At 57.0% G+C, this 17419-nt stretch overlaps 2 protein-coding genes across 3 annotated transcripts; one reads left to right on the top strand and one right to left on the bottom strand.

Moving 5' to 3' along the window:
• The first annotated feature begins 649 nt into the window (after positions 1-649).
• Positions 650-17215, top strand: NECAB3 (N-terminal EF-hand calcium binding protein 3). 2 transcript variants are annotated; one of them, XM_037043882.1, is made up of 13 exons: positions 650-857; positions 2631-2655; positions 4378-4486; positions 5510-5535; positions 5726-5823; positions 14015-14163; positions 14642-14760; positions 14906-14985; positions 15083-15136; positions 15633-15745; positions 15915-15992; positions 16487-16578; positions 16751-17215. In XM_037043882.1, the coding sequence occupies exons 1-13, from the start codon at positions 747-749 to the stop codon at positions 16930-16932; spliced, it is 1236 nt and encodes a 411-aa protein (XP_036899777.1). In that variant the 5' UTR covers positions 650-746; the 3' UTR covers positions 16933-17215. The 2 variants fall into 2 exon arrangements, with proteins under 2 accessions (XP_036899777.1, XP_036899778.1); XM_037043883.1 differs by having other exon boundaries at positions 16673-16844.
• On the bottom strand, positions 7034-11995 carry LOC118985820 (actin-like protein 10). The gene is made up of 4 exons (XM_037044680.1): positions 11856-11995; positions 11675-11769; positions 11078-11169; positions 7034-8191 (listed from the first exon to the last, which is right to left on the bottom strand). The coding sequence occupies exons 1-4, from the start codon at positions 11993-11995 to the stop codon at positions 7034-7036; spliced, it is 1485 nt and encodes a 494-aa protein (XP_036900575.1).
• Positions 17216-17419: the final 204 nt, after the last annotated feature.

The raw sequence follows: 17419 nt of genomic DNA, 5'->3' as shown, positions 1-17419 counted from the left end.
AAAATCTGATGTGCGGGCCAGAGAAGTTCAGGCAGGCAGGCAATTTAGTGGCCAAGGACTCAACGGATGAGCCTGGGAAGTCTACCTTTGTGTATTAGAAACGTCCACTGGCTGCTGTGTGAAGGATGGGTAGACTGGGAGGTTGTTCACACAGACCTGTTTAACAGACCCTCAGGTGGGCTTCTGAGCCAGTCCTAGTTTTTGAGTCTTCCCCCATTTTACAAAGAAGATACGGATGCTTGGAGGTGGTCGCTTTAAACCAGGTGTCACGATATTGCTCTGCAGTTTGCTGAGCGTACAATGATGTGGGACCTAGCCTTGGTGGGCCTGTGCAGCCCTCACCTGTTCCTGGTTGTGTAGTGCTCCCAGGCTGAGGCATTTTCTTGGCTAGTCCCTGGCGGGAAAGATTCCTTGCAAGGTTCCCTAGCAGTGACCAAGCCTCTGGTGACAACCTTGAAGGGGGGACAGTGTTAGGCGTCTCCATTTTGCATCTCCTAACCAGTTTGTTTGCCTTTGCCAGACTGGGAAAGAGCCCAGCAGGGGCTGATAACTCCTCCCGGCGAGTGGGGAGGAGTTTCGGCTGCCGTTGGCAGGGGGGCAGAGCTCTGGGGGCGGGGCCTTGGGGTCTGCGCCGGCGCCGATGGGTGGGAGCGCCTCCCAATTTCCTCAGTCCCCAGCTGCTGCAAGGCTGTGGTATCTAGATCCCGGGATCCTCAGCCCGGCTGGACCCTAGCGGTGGTGGCGCCATGGCGTGCGCGGGACTGCTCACCGTGTGCCTGATCCAGCAGCCCGCGCCTCAGTCCCCACGGTTCCCCACGCCAGCCGCTGGTTCTGCGGGACACGCACTGTTCCAGGATGTGAGTGCGGAGCGGGCAGGGGGCGTTGGCTCTCGGGCCCTCGGGGTTCATGGTGTCTGGCAGGCTCTCTCCAGGTCTTACCTCTCCCTGTCTCGCCGAGCTCTCTGTCTCGTATCTTCTCTCCTGGCCTGTCTCTTGCTGCCGTTTTCCTGTCTCTGTCAGTGTCACTCCCTCCAGGTCTCTTAGGGGCCCTGCCTCTCACTATGTTTCTCTGACTGCTGTGTCTGTTCTCCCTTCTTTACCCCGTTGCTTCTGTGTCTCGTCTGTCCCTCATTCTTTCTCACCTCCTTGTCTGTGGTACAGTGTCACTGTCCCTGTGCCCCCCGCCCCCCGAATCCACCCCATCTGTGTTTCTGGCGGGGTGGAGGTTATCAGCACTTGGTCACAGGAGCAGTTGCAATACTCCTCTATCCCTGGCTGGGCTGATCCAGCCGGGGGGCCTGGAAGAGTAAGACCCGATGCTGACCGTAGAGTCCCTTAAACTAGACCCAGGGGCCGTGGGGGTCCCACAGTTGGTCAAGGCTGCCCACAGTCATCCTCTGTAGTCTGTACACTCTTGTGGTGGCTGGTGGCCTGCAGCCTCCATGAGCACCAGCGTGGAGCAGCCTGGCCTGGCTCACTGCCCTGAGTCCCTTTCCCACCTTTCACCCCAGTGCTTAGTCCACTCACACTCCTAGAGGTTCCTGCCTGTGGGAAAGGCCATACCCCTGTCCCCTCCCCACTATCCCCCAGTGACTCAGCACCTTGACCACAGTCCTGGCTAGAAAGGGACCTGGTCCTCCCACTTTCCAGATAGAAAAACTGCCCCTGGTGTCCTCATTTCCAGATTAGCACCCCCAGTATCTCTATCTGCCCCAGCCAGGCCACACCAGGCTGCTGTCTGACCTCAAGCCAGTGGCGGAACTTCTCTGAGTCAGGCTTCTGGTTAGTAGTTAGTTTCATCCCTGAGCCTCACCTACACTGAGAAAACAGCGAGAGGGGAGTGGCATTTAGGACCTGGAGCTGAGAGGGGCTCTGTCCAGGCTTTGGCATGCCCACCCTTGCCTGGCTGCTGGTCTCCTTTACTGGGTGGCTTTGGGTGACTTTGGGAGAGGCAGGACCATGTCTTGATTTTGCTCCTCTGTTTACCTGTCTCTGTTGCTCTTTGCCTTTGCTCCTCCTTAAATACAGTTCATCCACCCTTTCCTACTATGACCCTCACTGCCCCCTGCATGCACAAATGTACACACACACTGAGTCAGCCTCAGGGCAAGCCCCAGTCCTGGAAGGGTTAACTCCGGCCTGCTCTCCCATGTCCTAGGCCAAGAACCTAGGCACCCATAAAGGAAGGACGGGCTCACAAGGATGGGCAGAGTTTGGGATGGACTGTGGCCACACTGCAGAGTTGAGGATTCAGGTCTGGGAGAGTTGCCCGGGATTCTTAGGCCACATCTTGGCCCAACTCCCGACCTTCCTCAAGCTGGGACTGTGCCAAGGGCTGATGCATCAGACAGAAATCAGGATAGACTCAGTGTGGGAGATGGGGGGTACAGGGAGCTGGCCTAGAGTACCCCCCAGAGTCCAGGCCCCGCAGGAGAAGTGAGCAAGCAGTTGGACCTGCTGTGTGCTCTTCCTTGGCTCCCCTCATTGGAGAGCTCCTGCAGGGCTGAGCTGGGCAGGAGGAAAGGCTAGGCACAGGGCAGGCTAGCCAGCTGGAACCCTGTTGAGTTGGGTGGGGGGCCTCTTACCTCCCAGACCCCACTCAGCTCCCATCCATGCCCCTTCATCCTCTAGGTTTTTCGAAGAGCAGACAAGAATGGTGAGTGTGGCTTCCCCTGAGTCCCACAGTGGGGGGAGGGAGAAGTTGGGGACATCATAGAGGCTGGGTGGGGGTTTGGGGATACAGTCTAGAATGGAGAAAAATCTTGGGGGATTCAAATCAAGAGAATCAATCAAGGCATCCTTCCCAGAGGAAGTTTTGCTTTGAGCCAGGTTTGGCAGGATGGAGTGGAGGGAATATGATTTAGCCAGAGGCTAAAAGTAGAGGCTTGCTTTTCATGTACTGCCCTGGCACAGTGGTGGATGCCTCCTTGTATATGACCTCGTGTTCTTCACCCCATTTCACAGACGAAGGAGTAGGGGCCAAGAGAGGTGAAGCTGGTTGCCTGAGGTAACACAGCCTATAAGTGGTGGACCTTGAACCCAGGTCTGCGTGATTCTTGGTCCCAGGCTTCCTGTATGAGAGGCTGAGAAGTGTGGGCTAATAGAGATGAGGCCCTGTGGGGGATTTTACTTTTACATTTTTAGAGGATTCAGTAACTCTCCATACGACCAGCCATCTGGACCCAGGGAGGGCCTAGGCATGAGAAAGCTGGCTCCAGAGAGTCAGCTCTGTCTGCCCTGGGTTCTGGGAAGTCTCAGACCCTGGTCTGGGGAAACTGAAAGCAGGACACCTTGTAAGCAAGCAGGTTCTGCCCACAGATGACCCGGGACAGCCCAGTGTACCCTGACTGACCAGGTGAGGGTCTGAGCTGAGGCCTTCTGTCTGGGGTCTTCAGACCTTCTTGTGTTTCAGCCTCCTTGAGATTGGATTGCGTCCCCACCCTTTGGTTCTTCCCCTTGGGTCTCTTCAAGTTGGTGGAGACCACCGTCCCAGCCCATTGACCAAGATGCAGAGTCTCACTCGGATCAGAGCTTTCTGTCTGATCCCCCTGCTTAGAGACCTTACAGGCCAGACCCCCAACGTCCTTAGCCACCGTGCTGACATGCTCTCAGCCTCTGCTACAGGCCCCATGACCGGGAGGTCATTCCCTCTGGGGCCAGCCTGCTGCCGCTTCTCTTTCTTTTTTTCATTATTTTTTAGAGAGGAGAAGGGAGGGAGAAGGAGAGGGAGAGAAGCGTCGATTTGCTGCCTCTCACACGGGCCCCAACTGGGGACCAAACCTGCAACCCAGCCATGTGCCCTGGCTGGGAATCGAACTGGTGACCTTTCGCTTTGCAGGATGATGCCCAACCAACTGAGCCACACCATTCAAAGCAGCCTGCTGCTTCTTACAGAGGCCCCAACCCTTGGGAAGGTCTCATCAGCCTCCCTGTGGCTTCTTAGGAAAGGGCCTGGGTCCACAGCACAAAGGTTCCCTTTACCCTGGGGCCAGGCTGGCCAGCATGTGGGGCAGAGTCTCAGCCCCCAAGTTCTCCGAGAGATGTCTAGACCTTGCCATGATCTGGCTGTGTCCCAGGCTGTTGTTCATTTGTTTCCTCATATGGCAAATATTTATTTTGTCTCTACCCAATTCCATGTGTGTAATGCCCTGTCTCTTGGGTGTGGGCTAAGTGGTCCCTGTTGCCTTAAGTGGGCATCTCTGGAGGCTCTGGCCCTTTTGTCCCCAACAGCCAGCTCCCCCACCAAGCTCAGAATCCCATTCTACCTGGCTGGGTGGGTATGAAAGGATGCTATAAAGCCTTTGGGGGACCTGGACCTGGTGGGCGGGATGCAGCCAGAGGTCAAGGATATTGACTCTGCTTCCTGCCCACCTGTCAGATGATGGTAAGCTCTCATTTGAGGAATTCCAGAATTACTTTGCCGATGGGGTCCTCAGCCCTAAGGAGCTGCGAGAGCTGTTTGGCGGCATTGACGGGCATTCTACCGAGTGAGTACCAGAGGGAGAAGGAAGAGCCATGGAAAGATGTAAGGCCTGGTTGTCTGTACCCCACTGGGTCCCCTGCTGCTTTGGTCCCTTATGGAGGACAGGAGGAGCGGGGAGGTAGGGAGAGGGGTGCCAGAGCCTAGTGCCAAGTTTTTCCCACCCACTCACCACCTCCCTGGCTCCAGCCTTGTCCATCACACTGCTTCCAACTGGGACCCTAAAATAGCCAGGCCTGAGTCACCACCATGGTTCAGCCCACACGCCCCCCCCCCCCCCCAGTCCCGCTTGCTGCAGGGATCAGAGGATGCCTGGGGACAGCTGGGCCCTGCCTGCTTTCACCCATGGATACAGGTGCATGAACACACACACCTCCCCACATGCGCTCCCACAGCTACAGGCCTTAGCATGGGTTTGCATGCTTTCCTCCCCATGCCTCCTCACAGGGGTACAGCACGTACACAGCTGTCCCTCCCTCTCACTTAACCTTCCCCCCTCACCTCCTTAGAATAAATTTGAGACTCTGGGTCAACATTCAAGGCTCCCATGCCCCCATCCCCCCATCCTGAGGCTTGGGCTGGACCTTTGAATGCCCCAGCCCGACAAGATAGTCCAGTCAAATTCCTTGTTCTTCAAGGCCTTGCATAGGCAGCTACTCCTCCGGGAAGCCCTCCCTGACCTACCAAGTAATACCCCATGCCTTCACTGTACTTTCCAAGCCCTGGCTTTCCCTTCCCAGCTCTGACCACTCGTCTCTGGCCTGTGTCCACAACACAGGCCTGAAATTTCCTTGGAGGCCAAGAGTTTTTGCCCTCAGAGAGTGTTTAATGAGGCAGTAGTATCCTTTCCCTGCCCCTCCCCCCACCCCAAAATGTCTGCCCACTGAGCAACTTAACCTGGAGGAGAGGCAGGAGTTGCCACCTTGTCAGACTGAGCTGGGGGTGGGGGGAGAGGAATGTTGACTTTGAAGTGCCAGTTCACCAGGCTCAAATGTGAGAGGCTGAAGGGCACCTTCTCTTTTCCCTGCAGCAATTTGGAAACGGAGAAACTGTGTGGTGAGTAGGCCCCCTGGAGCTCGTTTCCTGAGACTTCTGGGCAGGTGGGTGTGGCGAGGGTTGGTCACCTGTCTCCTGACTGAGTAGGGTAGGCTCGGGTCACAGTATGAGGCCTGGTTGGCTGCGGATGAGTTCTGGGTTGGGTAGATGGGGAGGAGGCAGAACCTTGGCGCACCCCCTCTGTCCACAGACTACTTCTCAGAACACCTGGGTGTCTACCGGCCTGTGCTGGCTGCGCTGGAGTCCCTGAACCGTGCGGTGCTCACCGCCATGGACACCACCAAGTTGGTGAGTTAAAGAACTGATAGGATGGGTAGAGGGCCCCAAATGAGCACGGGGGTGTCTGCTGTGCTGTGCGAGCCTCCACTGTCTTAGGGCTATGGACCTAAAGGGGTGGGTTCAAATCCTGGCTCTCCCACTTTCTGCTTGTGCACCTTTTCCCTCTCTGGGCTTCAGTTCCCTCATCTGTAAGCTGGGGGTAAGAATAGAGTCTGCCTCCGCACACTGTGACAATTAAATGAGAATGAAGGCAGGGATTTTGTTTGTCTTGTTCTCTCTTCAACACCCAGAACTGTGCCTAGCACACAGTAGGTGCTTAATACCTGGAGATGCTGCTTCTACTGTTTTTTGAGATTGGCCAGAACTATTATGGGATATCAAGCCTAGGACCCAGTAGGGATGGCCTGGGGTGTGGTGTGCCTGTGCCTGTGTCCGCAGGCCCACACTGGTGTGCAGAGCCTAGCAGCGGCAGGACCTGGCCGGAGGACATTTGGGAGTAGGCAGGCATATGTGCACCCACATTTGTGCACATGGGGACATGTGTGCACAAGCATAAACAGTGCTAACAGCCATTGCTTCACACCTTTGTATGGTGACTTCAAAAAACCCATAAGCTGCCCTTGCCTTTATGTGTTCCTTTTAAGAGGTGTCTCCACTTCCCTTTGGCCCACAGCTCTGAATAAAGGGGCAAAGAGGGAGTAGTGAGCAAGCCTTGGATTTTTCACTGACACCCTCAGCCAGTCCATGATCAGCTGAGAACAGGGCTGCCCCTCTGGTTGCTTTCACGTGGAATATAGTAGCTTTTCAGAGAGTCATTCCTTGGGATGTGACCCTGGCATGGGATGGGAATCCCAATGGCACAGTATGAGGGGTTGGCATGTTGCAGCAACTCCTGTATCTGTGACCTATACACAAGTACGATCATCACCTTCCGTATTGCCATGGAAACAGGGCCCTGGGCATGCACAGCTGAAGAGGCATCTCTGAGCTGGCACTAGTTATTGGGAATTCAAACTGCAGGTCACAGGAGGAACCAGACCACCTTCTTCTGGCCCAGAAAGGGATGGGGGGTGACCCATCACCACACAATGACTGCCAACTCTAGTCATCTGAGAATTTTATCTGGCACTCTATGCCTCTGATAGAGCTTCAGCTCAGCCCACTAAGCCTCAGCCTCTGCAGCCCCCTGGTAGCACCAGCTCTTCCTGTCCAGTATGACTCAGTCAAAGACTTTATGCACCAGCCTGGAGCCACACTCCTGGTACATGGCCCGGGTCATCCAGTGGCGTTGGAAGTTGTGAAATGAGGCCACCATGGAGCCACCTGTCCATACTGCTGTGCCGCGCCCAGGCTTGGCCATGAGGTGTGGCTGCAGTGCCCCACAGCCATTCTGCCGGCACTGGGCTTCCAGCTCCCTTTCCAGGCGCTCCGTGAAACCAGGAAAAAGTGTGGAGCCACCGGCCAGCACCACAGTGTCAGCCAGCCTCTTCCGCAGTGTTCCAGGCACGCTCTGCAGTGCCCAGAAGGCCAGTTTGGGCAGTCCTGGCTCAGTGTGGCCTAGCAGACCAGGCTGAAAGATGGGTTCAGGGCAGCGGAAGCGCTCGCTGCTGAGGCAGACAGAGCAGCCGTTGCCTAAGCAGAAGCTGGTTGGATGGTGGCGGGCAGGGTTATGGAGGTCGCCCTCAAAGTCCAGTGACACGTAGCAGCAGCGCTTCTTGAGCTGTGTGATGGTCTTTCGGGGTACAGTCTGCAGCAGTAGATCCGGACACGCTGCCACCAGCAGATCCCGCAGGTAGCGCGACAGGGTGGTGCCCGCCACCTCCAGCCGGAAGGTGGCCTTGTGCCACGAGTGGCCCGCATAGATGGGCGTGGCATGGCACACACCCGCGCCTGCCTCCACAGCCAGCCCACTGAACGCCCCCGTGGAGCACAGAGCCAGCAACCCAGTGCTCGCCATGTGGCACGCAGGTACTGCCAGAGCCTCGAACAGCAGCTCGGCTACCCTCTCGCGATTTGAGGGTGGCGCCGACGGCGAATCACTCACCAGCACGGGCCACTGCTCTGGACACACCCGCAAACCGCCTACCAGCAGGCGCTCCCAGAGCCCCTCCAGCGCCTCCCAGTCCACCACCACACCATGCTTGATGGGGTGCGCCCGAGCCACGCCGCCCGCCAGCTCACAGCCTGGCGCTCCGGGCAGCACGGGCCGGTCCCAGCTGGGCACTAGGCTGGAGCTCTTCAGTACGAGACGAGGCTGCCTCTCTCCCGCGAAGCCCGCCTTGGTGAAGCCCGAACCCTGGTCCACCACCACGGCGATGTGGCCCTGTGAGAGCGGCCGGTGGGCCCGACGGCTCCTGGGCGCAGATACCGACGCCACCTTCAGGCCTCAGTTCCGCCCCCAGAGGCTCGGTTCTGTCCCCGCAGGCCTAGAGGAAGGCCTGCCTTTAAGCTCTTGGCTCTGCCTCTTGGGCCTAAATCCCCACCTTGGGGACTAGATCCGTACTTTCTCGATTCTTGGCTCCGCCCTCTGGTCCCGAGGTTCGCTTTTTCTGGCGGGAGTGGACGTCTCTTCGGCTTTGGCTCCGCCCTTGGTCCTGCGGCCCCACCTCTGGGTCAAGTGAGTTTCCTCTCTCTCTGGGCTCCCACAGTTACTTGCCCTCTCCGTCCACCTCAGGCTCAGCCTTGCACTAGGCCCTACCCTCTGAGGACTGACTGGCCTTTGCGGCTGCGCTCCCTCAGCCCTTGCAGAGGTGGATGATGACAGGGCCGGGCCAAACCCTTTTAGAAGCCATCAGGAGCAGCTTTTGAGAATCAAGAGGCTTGTGGCAATGTCATCCGGACATATATGGCCCCATCGGGAACCCAGAAGTCCAGGCTAGTCCTTGAGCCCAGGCAGTGTCTTGGACCTCTCACCTAAGCTTGCCGGAAGTAGTTCCTGGTTGTGGAGATGAGAGTGGGTCGTCAGAGAAAGAGGGAAAAGAACTTGGATCTCATTGTGACCTCAGTCCTCAGCACCTGCTGTGCTTCCGCAGCCCTCTCCTCCAATGAAAACGCCCTGGACCCATCCTCGCCCCTGGGACAGGGGTCTGGTTGCAGCTTCCCAGCACAACCAATCTGATTCCTTCCCCAAACCATTTAGGATTATCTGATGTGCTCTGGCCAAATGTGGGGCTCCTCCCCTCTCAGTGCTGAAAAGAAACCTCCCAATCACAGATCTACAGCCACTCTGTGGGCCCGTGTGCTAATCTCTGAGGGGCCCAGGCCACCCACAGAGATACCCTTAACTTCAGGAGCTTCCACCTATGGACCAGCCTGTGGGCCTGACTTTGTGACTCAGATCTGAAGCTGACTCAGTATGCAAGCAAGTGCTAATCTCTGAGCTCAGTTTCTCCCCCCCCCCCAAAATAGTAATACACACACACACACACACACAGAGAAAAGAGGCCACTTTTGGTCTCTACAGAGTCTCATTATTGTCTTTTGCAACCATTTGGTTGCAAGTTGAAGACCCAGTCACATGCGTGTGAGTTAAAATAAGGATTTTATTACAAGGACCTTGTATGTACCATGAATACCAAAGGCAAGGGTGAAATCAGGCTTCAGGAACAGACTGGGAGCAGGGCTGTGGGGAATCTAGGATGTGCAGTGACTCTGCACTGTTTTTATTCTGAAGACTGGCTTCAGCCTGTGCACGTTCATGTAGCTCCTGATCTATACCGTCCCAGGGGAGGGGCTGCTACTGGCTTGGGCCAGTGCCTTGTGGCCACACTGAAGAACACAGTTACCCTGACTTATCATGTGGATAATAGGGAAGCGTCCGTTCTTACAAGCATCAGGAGTGGTGCTATGGGTCGTGCAACCTCCAGTATGACGTAGGCACTGTGGAGGGGACGTTGATGGTGACAAAAGTGCATTTTTAGCAGAAGTTCGACCTGCGGCTTTAGTGAGCTGGGACCTCCACCTGCTGCATCTGCCCCCAAAGGGTCATTCTAAGCTTGGTCGCCAGTGGAAGGCAGGCTGCAGATTGGGAAGGGCTGCGGAGGCTCCAGGTTCTGGAACTGGGTTTGGGACCCAGGACAGCGAAGAGCAGCAGCTTCACACAGAAAATGTGCTGGGCCTCTCACGGGCAAATTCGGGAGGGGAGCCTCACACTGGAGACCACAAGTGGCAATGTGGCCAGAGCAGGGGTGAGGGTAGAAGTCACTGAGAAGACCCGGAGAAGACACACTGGGGGCTGGGACTGCATTTCAGTAATAGGTTTGGGTGTTTCCCCGGGCGCAGTGGAGAACCAGTGCGAAAGTATAGGCAGAGTGAGCTGTCCTATAGATAAGTGGTTTTGAAGAAGCTTTTGCTGCAATGTGGAGAAGCCGGTGAAGCAGGCTGGGCTGGGAGACAAGTGTCCGAGTTGCCCTGTGGGTTCTCAGGCAGAGTGGGATAGCGGTGAGAGGTCAAGAGGCTCGGTTCCTCTTGGAAGTTTTCACAAGCAGAAGGAGTCTCAAGCCCCACCCCTGCTGACAGTAAGGACCCTCATAGTTCTTCTCCAAGGTGGTGGCTGTTTGCCTGGGAGGAGGATATGTGAGTGCTGGAGACTCTTGGAGATGCTGTGCATCTGCTGAAGCAGGCCTCTCCTCCCATTATGGCCAAGACTGGGCTCACCTACCTTGGGCCTACAGACTCAAGGTATGGCCTAGGCCTGGAGTTGTGGGGGTAAGGGGGCACAGCCTCCCTTCTGTACTGTGGTAGGGTGTCCTCCTTTCCAGGGGCAGGGTTCTGACCCCTGGGTCACAAGGAAAGAGAAATCGATTGGCTCCAGACTATGGCCGTTGCTCAGTCCTCAATTCTCCTGTCCATCCCTGTCTTGTCCTCGAACCCAGACACCTCAGACAAAGCTCACAGGAGCCACGGTTGCTATGTACTCTTTATTGGGCTGGGGCGGGGGGGTTGGGGGTCGGGGGAATGGGCGTCCAGGCTGGACGCTCAGAGCTGAGTGCAAGGGCAACGGTGCCACTTGAGCGTACACACCTAGGTAGAGTCGGCCTCTTTCTTGGCCACCCGGAGCTGCCAGCCCAGGGTGGCCCTGGTCGTGTTCCCTGCACTGGCCCCGCCCCCGGTCCCATCCGCTGCCCGGCGCCGCGCCTCCTGCAGCCCCAAGCGCAGTAACTGCAGCAGGACCGGGATCTTTGTCTGGGGTGCGAGTGCACTCGGGCAGCTCTGCGCCGTCGCCTGCTCCTCTCATTATGGGTGGCGCCGCTCTGGAGCCCACCTGGGCATCCACTGCATCTTCGCTGTGCTGCCTGGGCCCTGCGTCTGGGCCCGACGCCACCTCTGCTAGCTGCTGCCGCTTGGGGGAAAGGGCTGGGGGCGGTAAGCAACATGATCTTGGTGTGGGGTTGGGCAGTGGTGCGAGGGAAAAGAGCGTGCCCTGCCCTCTTCTCGGGGTCCTGTCTCCGAAGACTCTGCCCATTGCGTTTCCGTAACTCCCGCCATCCTTACATGCCTGGTAGGGGGATCCCCACCCTACCTCATCGCCAGGGACCCCTGTCTCTCCTGGAAACCCTCACCGTCCAGGCTGACCCGAGACCTCTCTCTGTGCATGGTTATGGGATCCCTGCCTGCCCTCCCAGCCTTGATGCTGGAACCCTCACCCAGAGTGTCTTCCCACTTGAAGAGGGGGGAAATGGCACGTTTTGAGAATGGGGGCTGGAGAGGGGGCTGGTGTAAGGAAACCCCTGGCGCTCATGGCCCAGTGGTATCAGCTCTGCTGGGACCTCCACCCACTCCTCCAGGTTGTGAGAACCCTCTTCTGCCCACCCTTCTGACTCCCAAGTCTCATCCACCTCCTGGTTTCTGGAATCCCTACCTTCCTTTTGGGCTTTTAGGATCCCATCCACACCCACATGGGTTTCCAGAACCCTCATCCTCAGAAGGGATTCTCTAACCCCATAGTCCACGTCCCTAGGATTGAGGCCCACAAGGCCTAGACCCTCCACATCCCCTTCTGCCCACCAGTCTGCGTTCTCCTGACCCCCACCTTCCCTCACCCCCTGGCACTCAGGCCTGGCTTCTGCTGGAGGTGGCTGAAGGACCGCTGTTTCCCATGGGCCTTGCTCCTATCAGGTGGCCTCTCCTTGCCAACCTGCTTGGGCGCTTTGGTCCTCTTGTGGAAACCGCTGTTTCCCATGGCAGGGCTGCTCAGCACTGGGGGCCACAGCCCCTGCTGCTCTGCCCTGCCCTCTGCCTGGAGGTCCCTGGTTCTAGCAGTGTCCCCGAGAGGCCACATTGTGACCTCATCAGTCGACCTCACCAGCTCCAGACACTGAGGTTCTCCTGGAACCCACAGGGGACTCTATTTTATTTTATTTTATTTATTTTTAAATTTAAATTTTCTATCTTTTACTCCCATCCCAGCCCACCCCCCCAGTGCTCCCCACCTTCTGAGCACCTTCCTCAAATTTCCACCCCCCTTAGTTTTTGTCCATGTGTCTTTTTTTTCATATTTTATTTATTTCTAGAGAGGGGACAGGAAGGAGAAAGAGTGTGAGAGAAACATCAATGTATGGTTGCCTCTCATGTGCCCCCTGCTGGGAACCGACCCGCACCCCAGGCCAGCCTGACCGGGAATCGAACCAGCGACCCCCTGCTTCACAGGCCCGTGCTCAATCCGCTGAGCTACACCAGCCAGGGCTCCATGTGTCTTTTATACTTGTTCCTGTAAATCCTTCTTCCCCTTTTCCCCTGAAATTCCCTCCCCTCTCCCTCCCCAGGGGACTCTTGGCTCTATTCACTCTGTGACTTCTGGCCTTGGTTTCTCAGCTATAAAAGGCCTAGTGCTCATATATGAGGTGATGTTTCATTACTGGGCTGGGTGCAATAGTGACGAGAGCAGAGGTATTTCTGTGGCCTGAGTTTCAGTGCTGGCTCTGTCACTAACTAGTTGCATGACCTTGGCCAAGGTAATCAACTGCTCTGGGCTTCTCAGTCTTCTCATCTGCAAAATGGGGTCAATTTGTTGTTATAAGGATTTAATGAAATTCTGCTTGAAATAGGGCCTGGCATAGAGTAGGTGCTTATATCAGCAGGGTTTTTTGGTTATAAGTGACAGAAGCTGACCAATCACTTTTGTTTAAGGTCTTATTTATTTATTTTTAGAGAGAGGGAAAGGGAGGGAGAAAGAGGGAGAGAAACATGGATTGGTTGTCTCTCACACACCCAAGCTGTGGGCCTGGCCCACAACCCAGGCATGTGCCCTGACTGGGAGTCGATCCAGTGACGATTCACAGGCCGGCGCTCAATCCACTGACCAGCACACTGCCAGGGCTGACCACGCATTTTAAGTACCCAAAAGGGAATTTTTTGGAAGGATTTTAGAGAGCTCTGAGTGTGGCTAAGAAGACTCAGGTAGGACAAAAGTCTGGACAGAGGACAGGAGCCACTAGCCTGTTTGAGAACGAGAGGACCTGTCCTCCTCTCTGTCCTTGCTTCCCTGGCTTAAACCTTCTCACCAGCCTGCCCAGCAGGGTCCATCTGGTCATGGGCAGGAGACAAGCCCCTGATGGATGGTGTCTCTGGGGCCCCTTGTATATCGAGTGCAGGTCCTTGGACCACAGCTCCTGAGGGCCTGGTGCATGGTCTGCCCCGCCCCCCCTTTCTGCCCTTGGGAGGGGAAAGGAGAGGCTGGTTACATAGGCTGGCATGTGTGTGTTATAACCGTAACTTAGCTGTCTTCTGTTTGCAGCTCCCAGTAAAAGGTGCTCAGTAAATGTTGCACTGATGAGTGAATGAATGAATGCAGGCACACACAGATGGTATATTTGTGGTCAGCTGGTGAATATGGGGCGCACCACACCATCATTTTGCCTCATATATTGAAATAGGTCTTGGGCTGTCCTGTGACCTGCCCCCCCCAACCCCCGCCCCAACTAACTGTGCAGGAGCCTCAATAGCTGAAGGTGGAGGCCCCAGTATGGATGTTGCCTTGGGGCCAGAGAATGACAGATGGATGCCTCCCTCTAAGTTGGCCTCATATTTCCGGGAGGGAGGCCAGGCCCTGCTCCCACCCAGTCCCTGTGCCCTCCTGCTTATGCCTGGTCCACAGGCCACTGTCGCTCTGACAGAGCGGGTGGGGGAACGGGACAGTGGCTCCCCACTCAGAAAAATGTGCTCAGGGCCTAGATGTGCTGACTGTGCCCTCTGCCCCTAGGAGTACGAGCAGGCCTCCAAGGTGGACCAGTTTGTGACCCGCTTCCTACTGCGGGAGACGGTGAGCCAGCTGCAGGCCCTGCAGAGCTCTCTGGAGGGGGCGTCAGACACCCTGGAGGCCCAGGCCCAGGCCCAGGCCCAGGGGCCACGGTACGTGAGGAGCCCTGCCACCTGCAGGCCACTTCGAGAACACCTATTATCTCCACATTCCCAGTCCCTTAGCTTTGATCTCATTCTGGCGTTTCAGCAGCCTGGAGCCCAAGTTCTTTTTTTTAAAGATTTTACTTATTTTGAGAGAGCGAGAGAGAGTGAAAGGGAGGGAGAAAGCGAAACATTGATCAGTTGCCTCTTGCACTCCCCGACCTGGGACCTGGCCTGAAACCCAGGCATGTGCCCTGATTAGGAATCGAACTGGCGACCCTTTGGTTTTCAGGACGACACCCAACCAACCCACTGAGCTGCACCAGTCAGGGCATGGAGCCCTTGTTCTGGGGCAGGGAGGCCAAGAATGTGAGAGGGTGGTTGGCATGTCCCTTGGAGCTTGTCTTACTCCACCCTGGCCTCGCCCTGTTTTGAGGTCCCTGAGGGCCTGCCTGCCAGCAGTGGATTGAGCCTCCACTCCCCTTAGGTCAGATGGAGAGAGAGCGGAGGTGCAGAGCAGGCCCCGTGGCAGCCGGCGGGCAGGGCGCAGGGGCCTGCGGAGCATCGGTCGGTCACCCACATGGTCTCCTGGCTCCTCTGACACAGGTGTGCCCGCGGTGGGCTGGGAGGGCTGGCTGAGGAGGGTCCGGAGCAGTGCCCCCAATACCTGCTCCTTCACTGCCCTTTGGTTCATCCTGAGAGACCTCCCAGCCTAACTGCCCCCATGGGCCCCCTCCCCGCCCTGCTGCAGGGCGGAGTTCGGAGGCTGAGATGCAGTGGCGGCTCCAGGTCAACCGTCTCCAGGAGCTCATCGACCAGCTCGAGTGCAAGGTGAGCACCCGAATGGCCCGTGGGGGTGGACCTTCCTGGAATCTGTTCAAGATGGCCACGTGCCAGGAGCCTGGCCCACACTCTCTGTCCCTCACAGTCGCCGAGGCTGGAACCCCTACGTGAAGAGGAGCTTTCCAAGGGACTTGACTCGGTGAGCCTGGGAATGGGATAGATAGCTGGGTGTCAGGGGTTGGCTGTCATGAAGTGGGGGGGCTCACGGGGCCAGCTACCAACCTGGCCTCTGCTGGCACACGTGCCTCCTTTCCCAGCGTGGCCCAGCGCTCTCCCCCAGGCCTGGCAGGCAGGTGCTGGCTTGTGGTCCTTGCTCTGTGACCCTGCGGAAATTACTGCCCCTCTCTGAGCATCAGTTTCCCTTAGCTGCGTGTCTGAAAGCCGGGTCTGGGCAGTGTGGGCGGAGGCTGGAGGAGCAGTAAGAAGTGGCAACATACTGCAGGAGAGGGGAACAGTGGCTGGATCAAGGTGGTAGTGACCTTGGGGATAGGGAGAGGGGGATGCAGTCAGGAATGTCTCCAGGGGCCAGGGTCGGGCAGGTCCCCGTGATCTGGGCAGGGTCCCCCTGGAAGCTGCAGCCAGCCCCTCACTCGTGTGCTGCCCCACCGAGGTAACTGGGCTGCCTCCCTTGCCAGCATATCCTCGTGGCCCAGAGGCAGGTGCAGGTGGCGGAAGAAGCCCTGCAGGACTTCCACCATGCCCTGAGCTGCTATGTGGACTTCACGGAGGCCCAGAGCCATTGCCTGCAGTGAGTCCGTTGTCATCTGGTGGTCCGGCCAAGGTCGGGGGATGAGCAGGGAGGAGCATCGGGGCTGAACGTCTCGGGCCAGGGCTCCCATTGGAAACCCCCGTCTGGGTGGGCAGCGGTGGTGGCAGCCCAGGCCTCACCCAGCCCGGCCATCTCTTTGGCTCCACAGTGTTTCTGCCCAGAAGATGCTTGACAGTGCCTCCTTCACCCTGTACGAGTTCTGGCAGGATGAGGCCTCCTGGAGAAGGTAAGAATGGTGGCTGAACAGCTAATGTTTATAGAGTATGGGCCCTGGAGTGAGTCAGGCCTGGGTTCAAATCCTCTTCTATTCATTCTTCTCCTCTTATCCTGTGACGTCAGGAGTTACTTCACCCCTCTGAGCCCTGGTGGCCCCCTTTCCAAAATGGGAGTAATAACAGTTCTATCCTCATTTGAACTGAATGAGATGATGTGTAAAGAACTGAACAGAGAGCTGGGTACACAGTAGGTGCTCAATGAATATACATTCTCACCATTGGATCACATCCTATGCCAAGTACTTGCGTGTTACTGCACGTAACCCTCACAATTTCCCAGTCCAGTAGATACTGTTGTCCCATTTCACAGAGCAGAAAACTGAGGCTTGGAGACAGTGTGAGGAAGAACTAGGGTCTGAATCCAGGCAGCAGGACTGGGGAGGGAGTGGGGAGGCCTTGATCTGCGGGGGGGACCAGCCCAGACCCACTCCATGGCTCTCCGCAGGCACCAGCAGTCTGCCTGCAGTAAGGCCTTCCAGCGAATCCTCATTGACCATCTGCGGGCTCCGGACACCCTCACCACTGTGTTCTTCCCAGGTGCGCTGAAGCCCCGGCCCTCTCCATATCCCTGGGATCTGAGGAGGGTCAGTGGGCCCCTGATGGCCTCTGACCCCCAACCTCTGACCCCCAGCCTCCTGGTGGATTATGAATAATAACTGACCAGGACCTGCGTTAGTAAGGACCTTGGGGCCCTGCCTGCATCCTTCAGGAGCTTCTGGACCGGTTGATTCGGCACCAAGACCAAGGACACTGCTGCTCCTGACCTGGGCCTGGCTCTCAGAGGCCTCCCAGACCAGCCGTTGGAGAGTCTCTCAGCCCAGGGATCAGGGACTGGGCTGCCTGCTTTCTGTTTCTTTATCAGTGTATTTTATTTGTAGCTTTGGTCTCTGATGCGTTCTGGCTTCTGCCTGGCTAGGAGGCCTGGATTCTTGGCCCCTCTGCCTGCCTCGCTCTACGACCCGGGACAGATCCCTTCCGCCTCTGGATGGGCCTCGGGCTGTCTGGCTGCCTAGTGGGCGCCCTGCTTTCTTCCTGCCGTCTTGGGGCCAGGCTTCTGCTCTTCCTCAACCAGCAGCAGAACCAGGACTGATGCTCAGGGACCCCCAACCCTCCCCTGAACCTCACCCCCTCTGGGTGGGCTGGATCTATCTGCAGTGTGGGGTAAGGACCTGGGCTGGCAGGCTTCTGACTCCTCCAGCACCCTCCCTCCACTGCACCAGAGACAACCGGAAGATCCTGGGTTGGTCGCATGTCATTTGCATATCATTTGCATGTTCATGCCCACCCATACTCAGCACACAATGGAAAGCCCCAAGGTGACCTTGCCAAGTAGTAATAATTTGGGTTGAGTCACCTGCTGTCCCCAGATACATCTGAA

Source organism: Sturnira hondurensis, unplaced genomic scaffold (genome assembly GCF_014824575.4).
Source record: "Sturnira hondurensis isolate 20B ecotype Veracruz unplaced genomic scaffold, ASM1482457v3 Scaffold0004136, whole genome shotgun sequence".
In the NCBI taxonomy this organism is placed as follows: Eukaryota; Metazoa; Chordata; class Mammalia; order Chiroptera; family Phyllostomidae; genus Sturnira; species Sturnira hondurensis.
The sequence above is the reverse complement of the archived record's forward strand: the minus strand, read 5'-3'. Positions and strand labels throughout refer to the sequence as shown.

What these genes read in the sequence shown, in the direction of transcription:
- NECAB3 (XM_037043882.1), top strand. Translation starts at nt 747, where the DNA reads ATGGCGTGCGCGGGACTGCTCACCGTGTGCCTGATCCAGCAGCCCGCG. An exon ending in GACACGCACTGTTCCAGGAT is followed by an intron (nt 858 to 2,630) that starts GTGAGTGCGGAG and finishes TTCATCCTCTAG; the next exon opens with GTTTTTCGAAGAGCAGACAA. An exon ending in TCGACCAGCTCGAGTGCAAG is followed by an intron (nt 14,986 to 15,082) that starts GTGAGCACCCGA and finishes TGTCCCTCACAG; the next exon opens with TCGCCGAGGCTGGAACCCCT.
- LOC118985820 (XM_037044680.1), bottom strand. Translation starts at nt 11,995, where the DNA reads ATGGGAAACAGCGGTTTCCACAAGAGGACCAAAGCGCCCAAGCAGGTT. An exon ending in CCAGGCCTGAGTGCCAGGGG is followed by an intron (nt 11,770 to 11,855) that starts GTGAGGGAAGGT and finishes CCTCAATCCTAG; the next exon opens with GGACGTGGACTATGGGGTTA. An exon ending in AAGATGCAGTGGATGCCCAG is followed by an intron (nt 8,192 to 11,077) that starts GTGGGCTCCAGA and finishes TGAGGCCTGAAG; the next exon opens with GTGGCGTCGGTATCTGCGCC.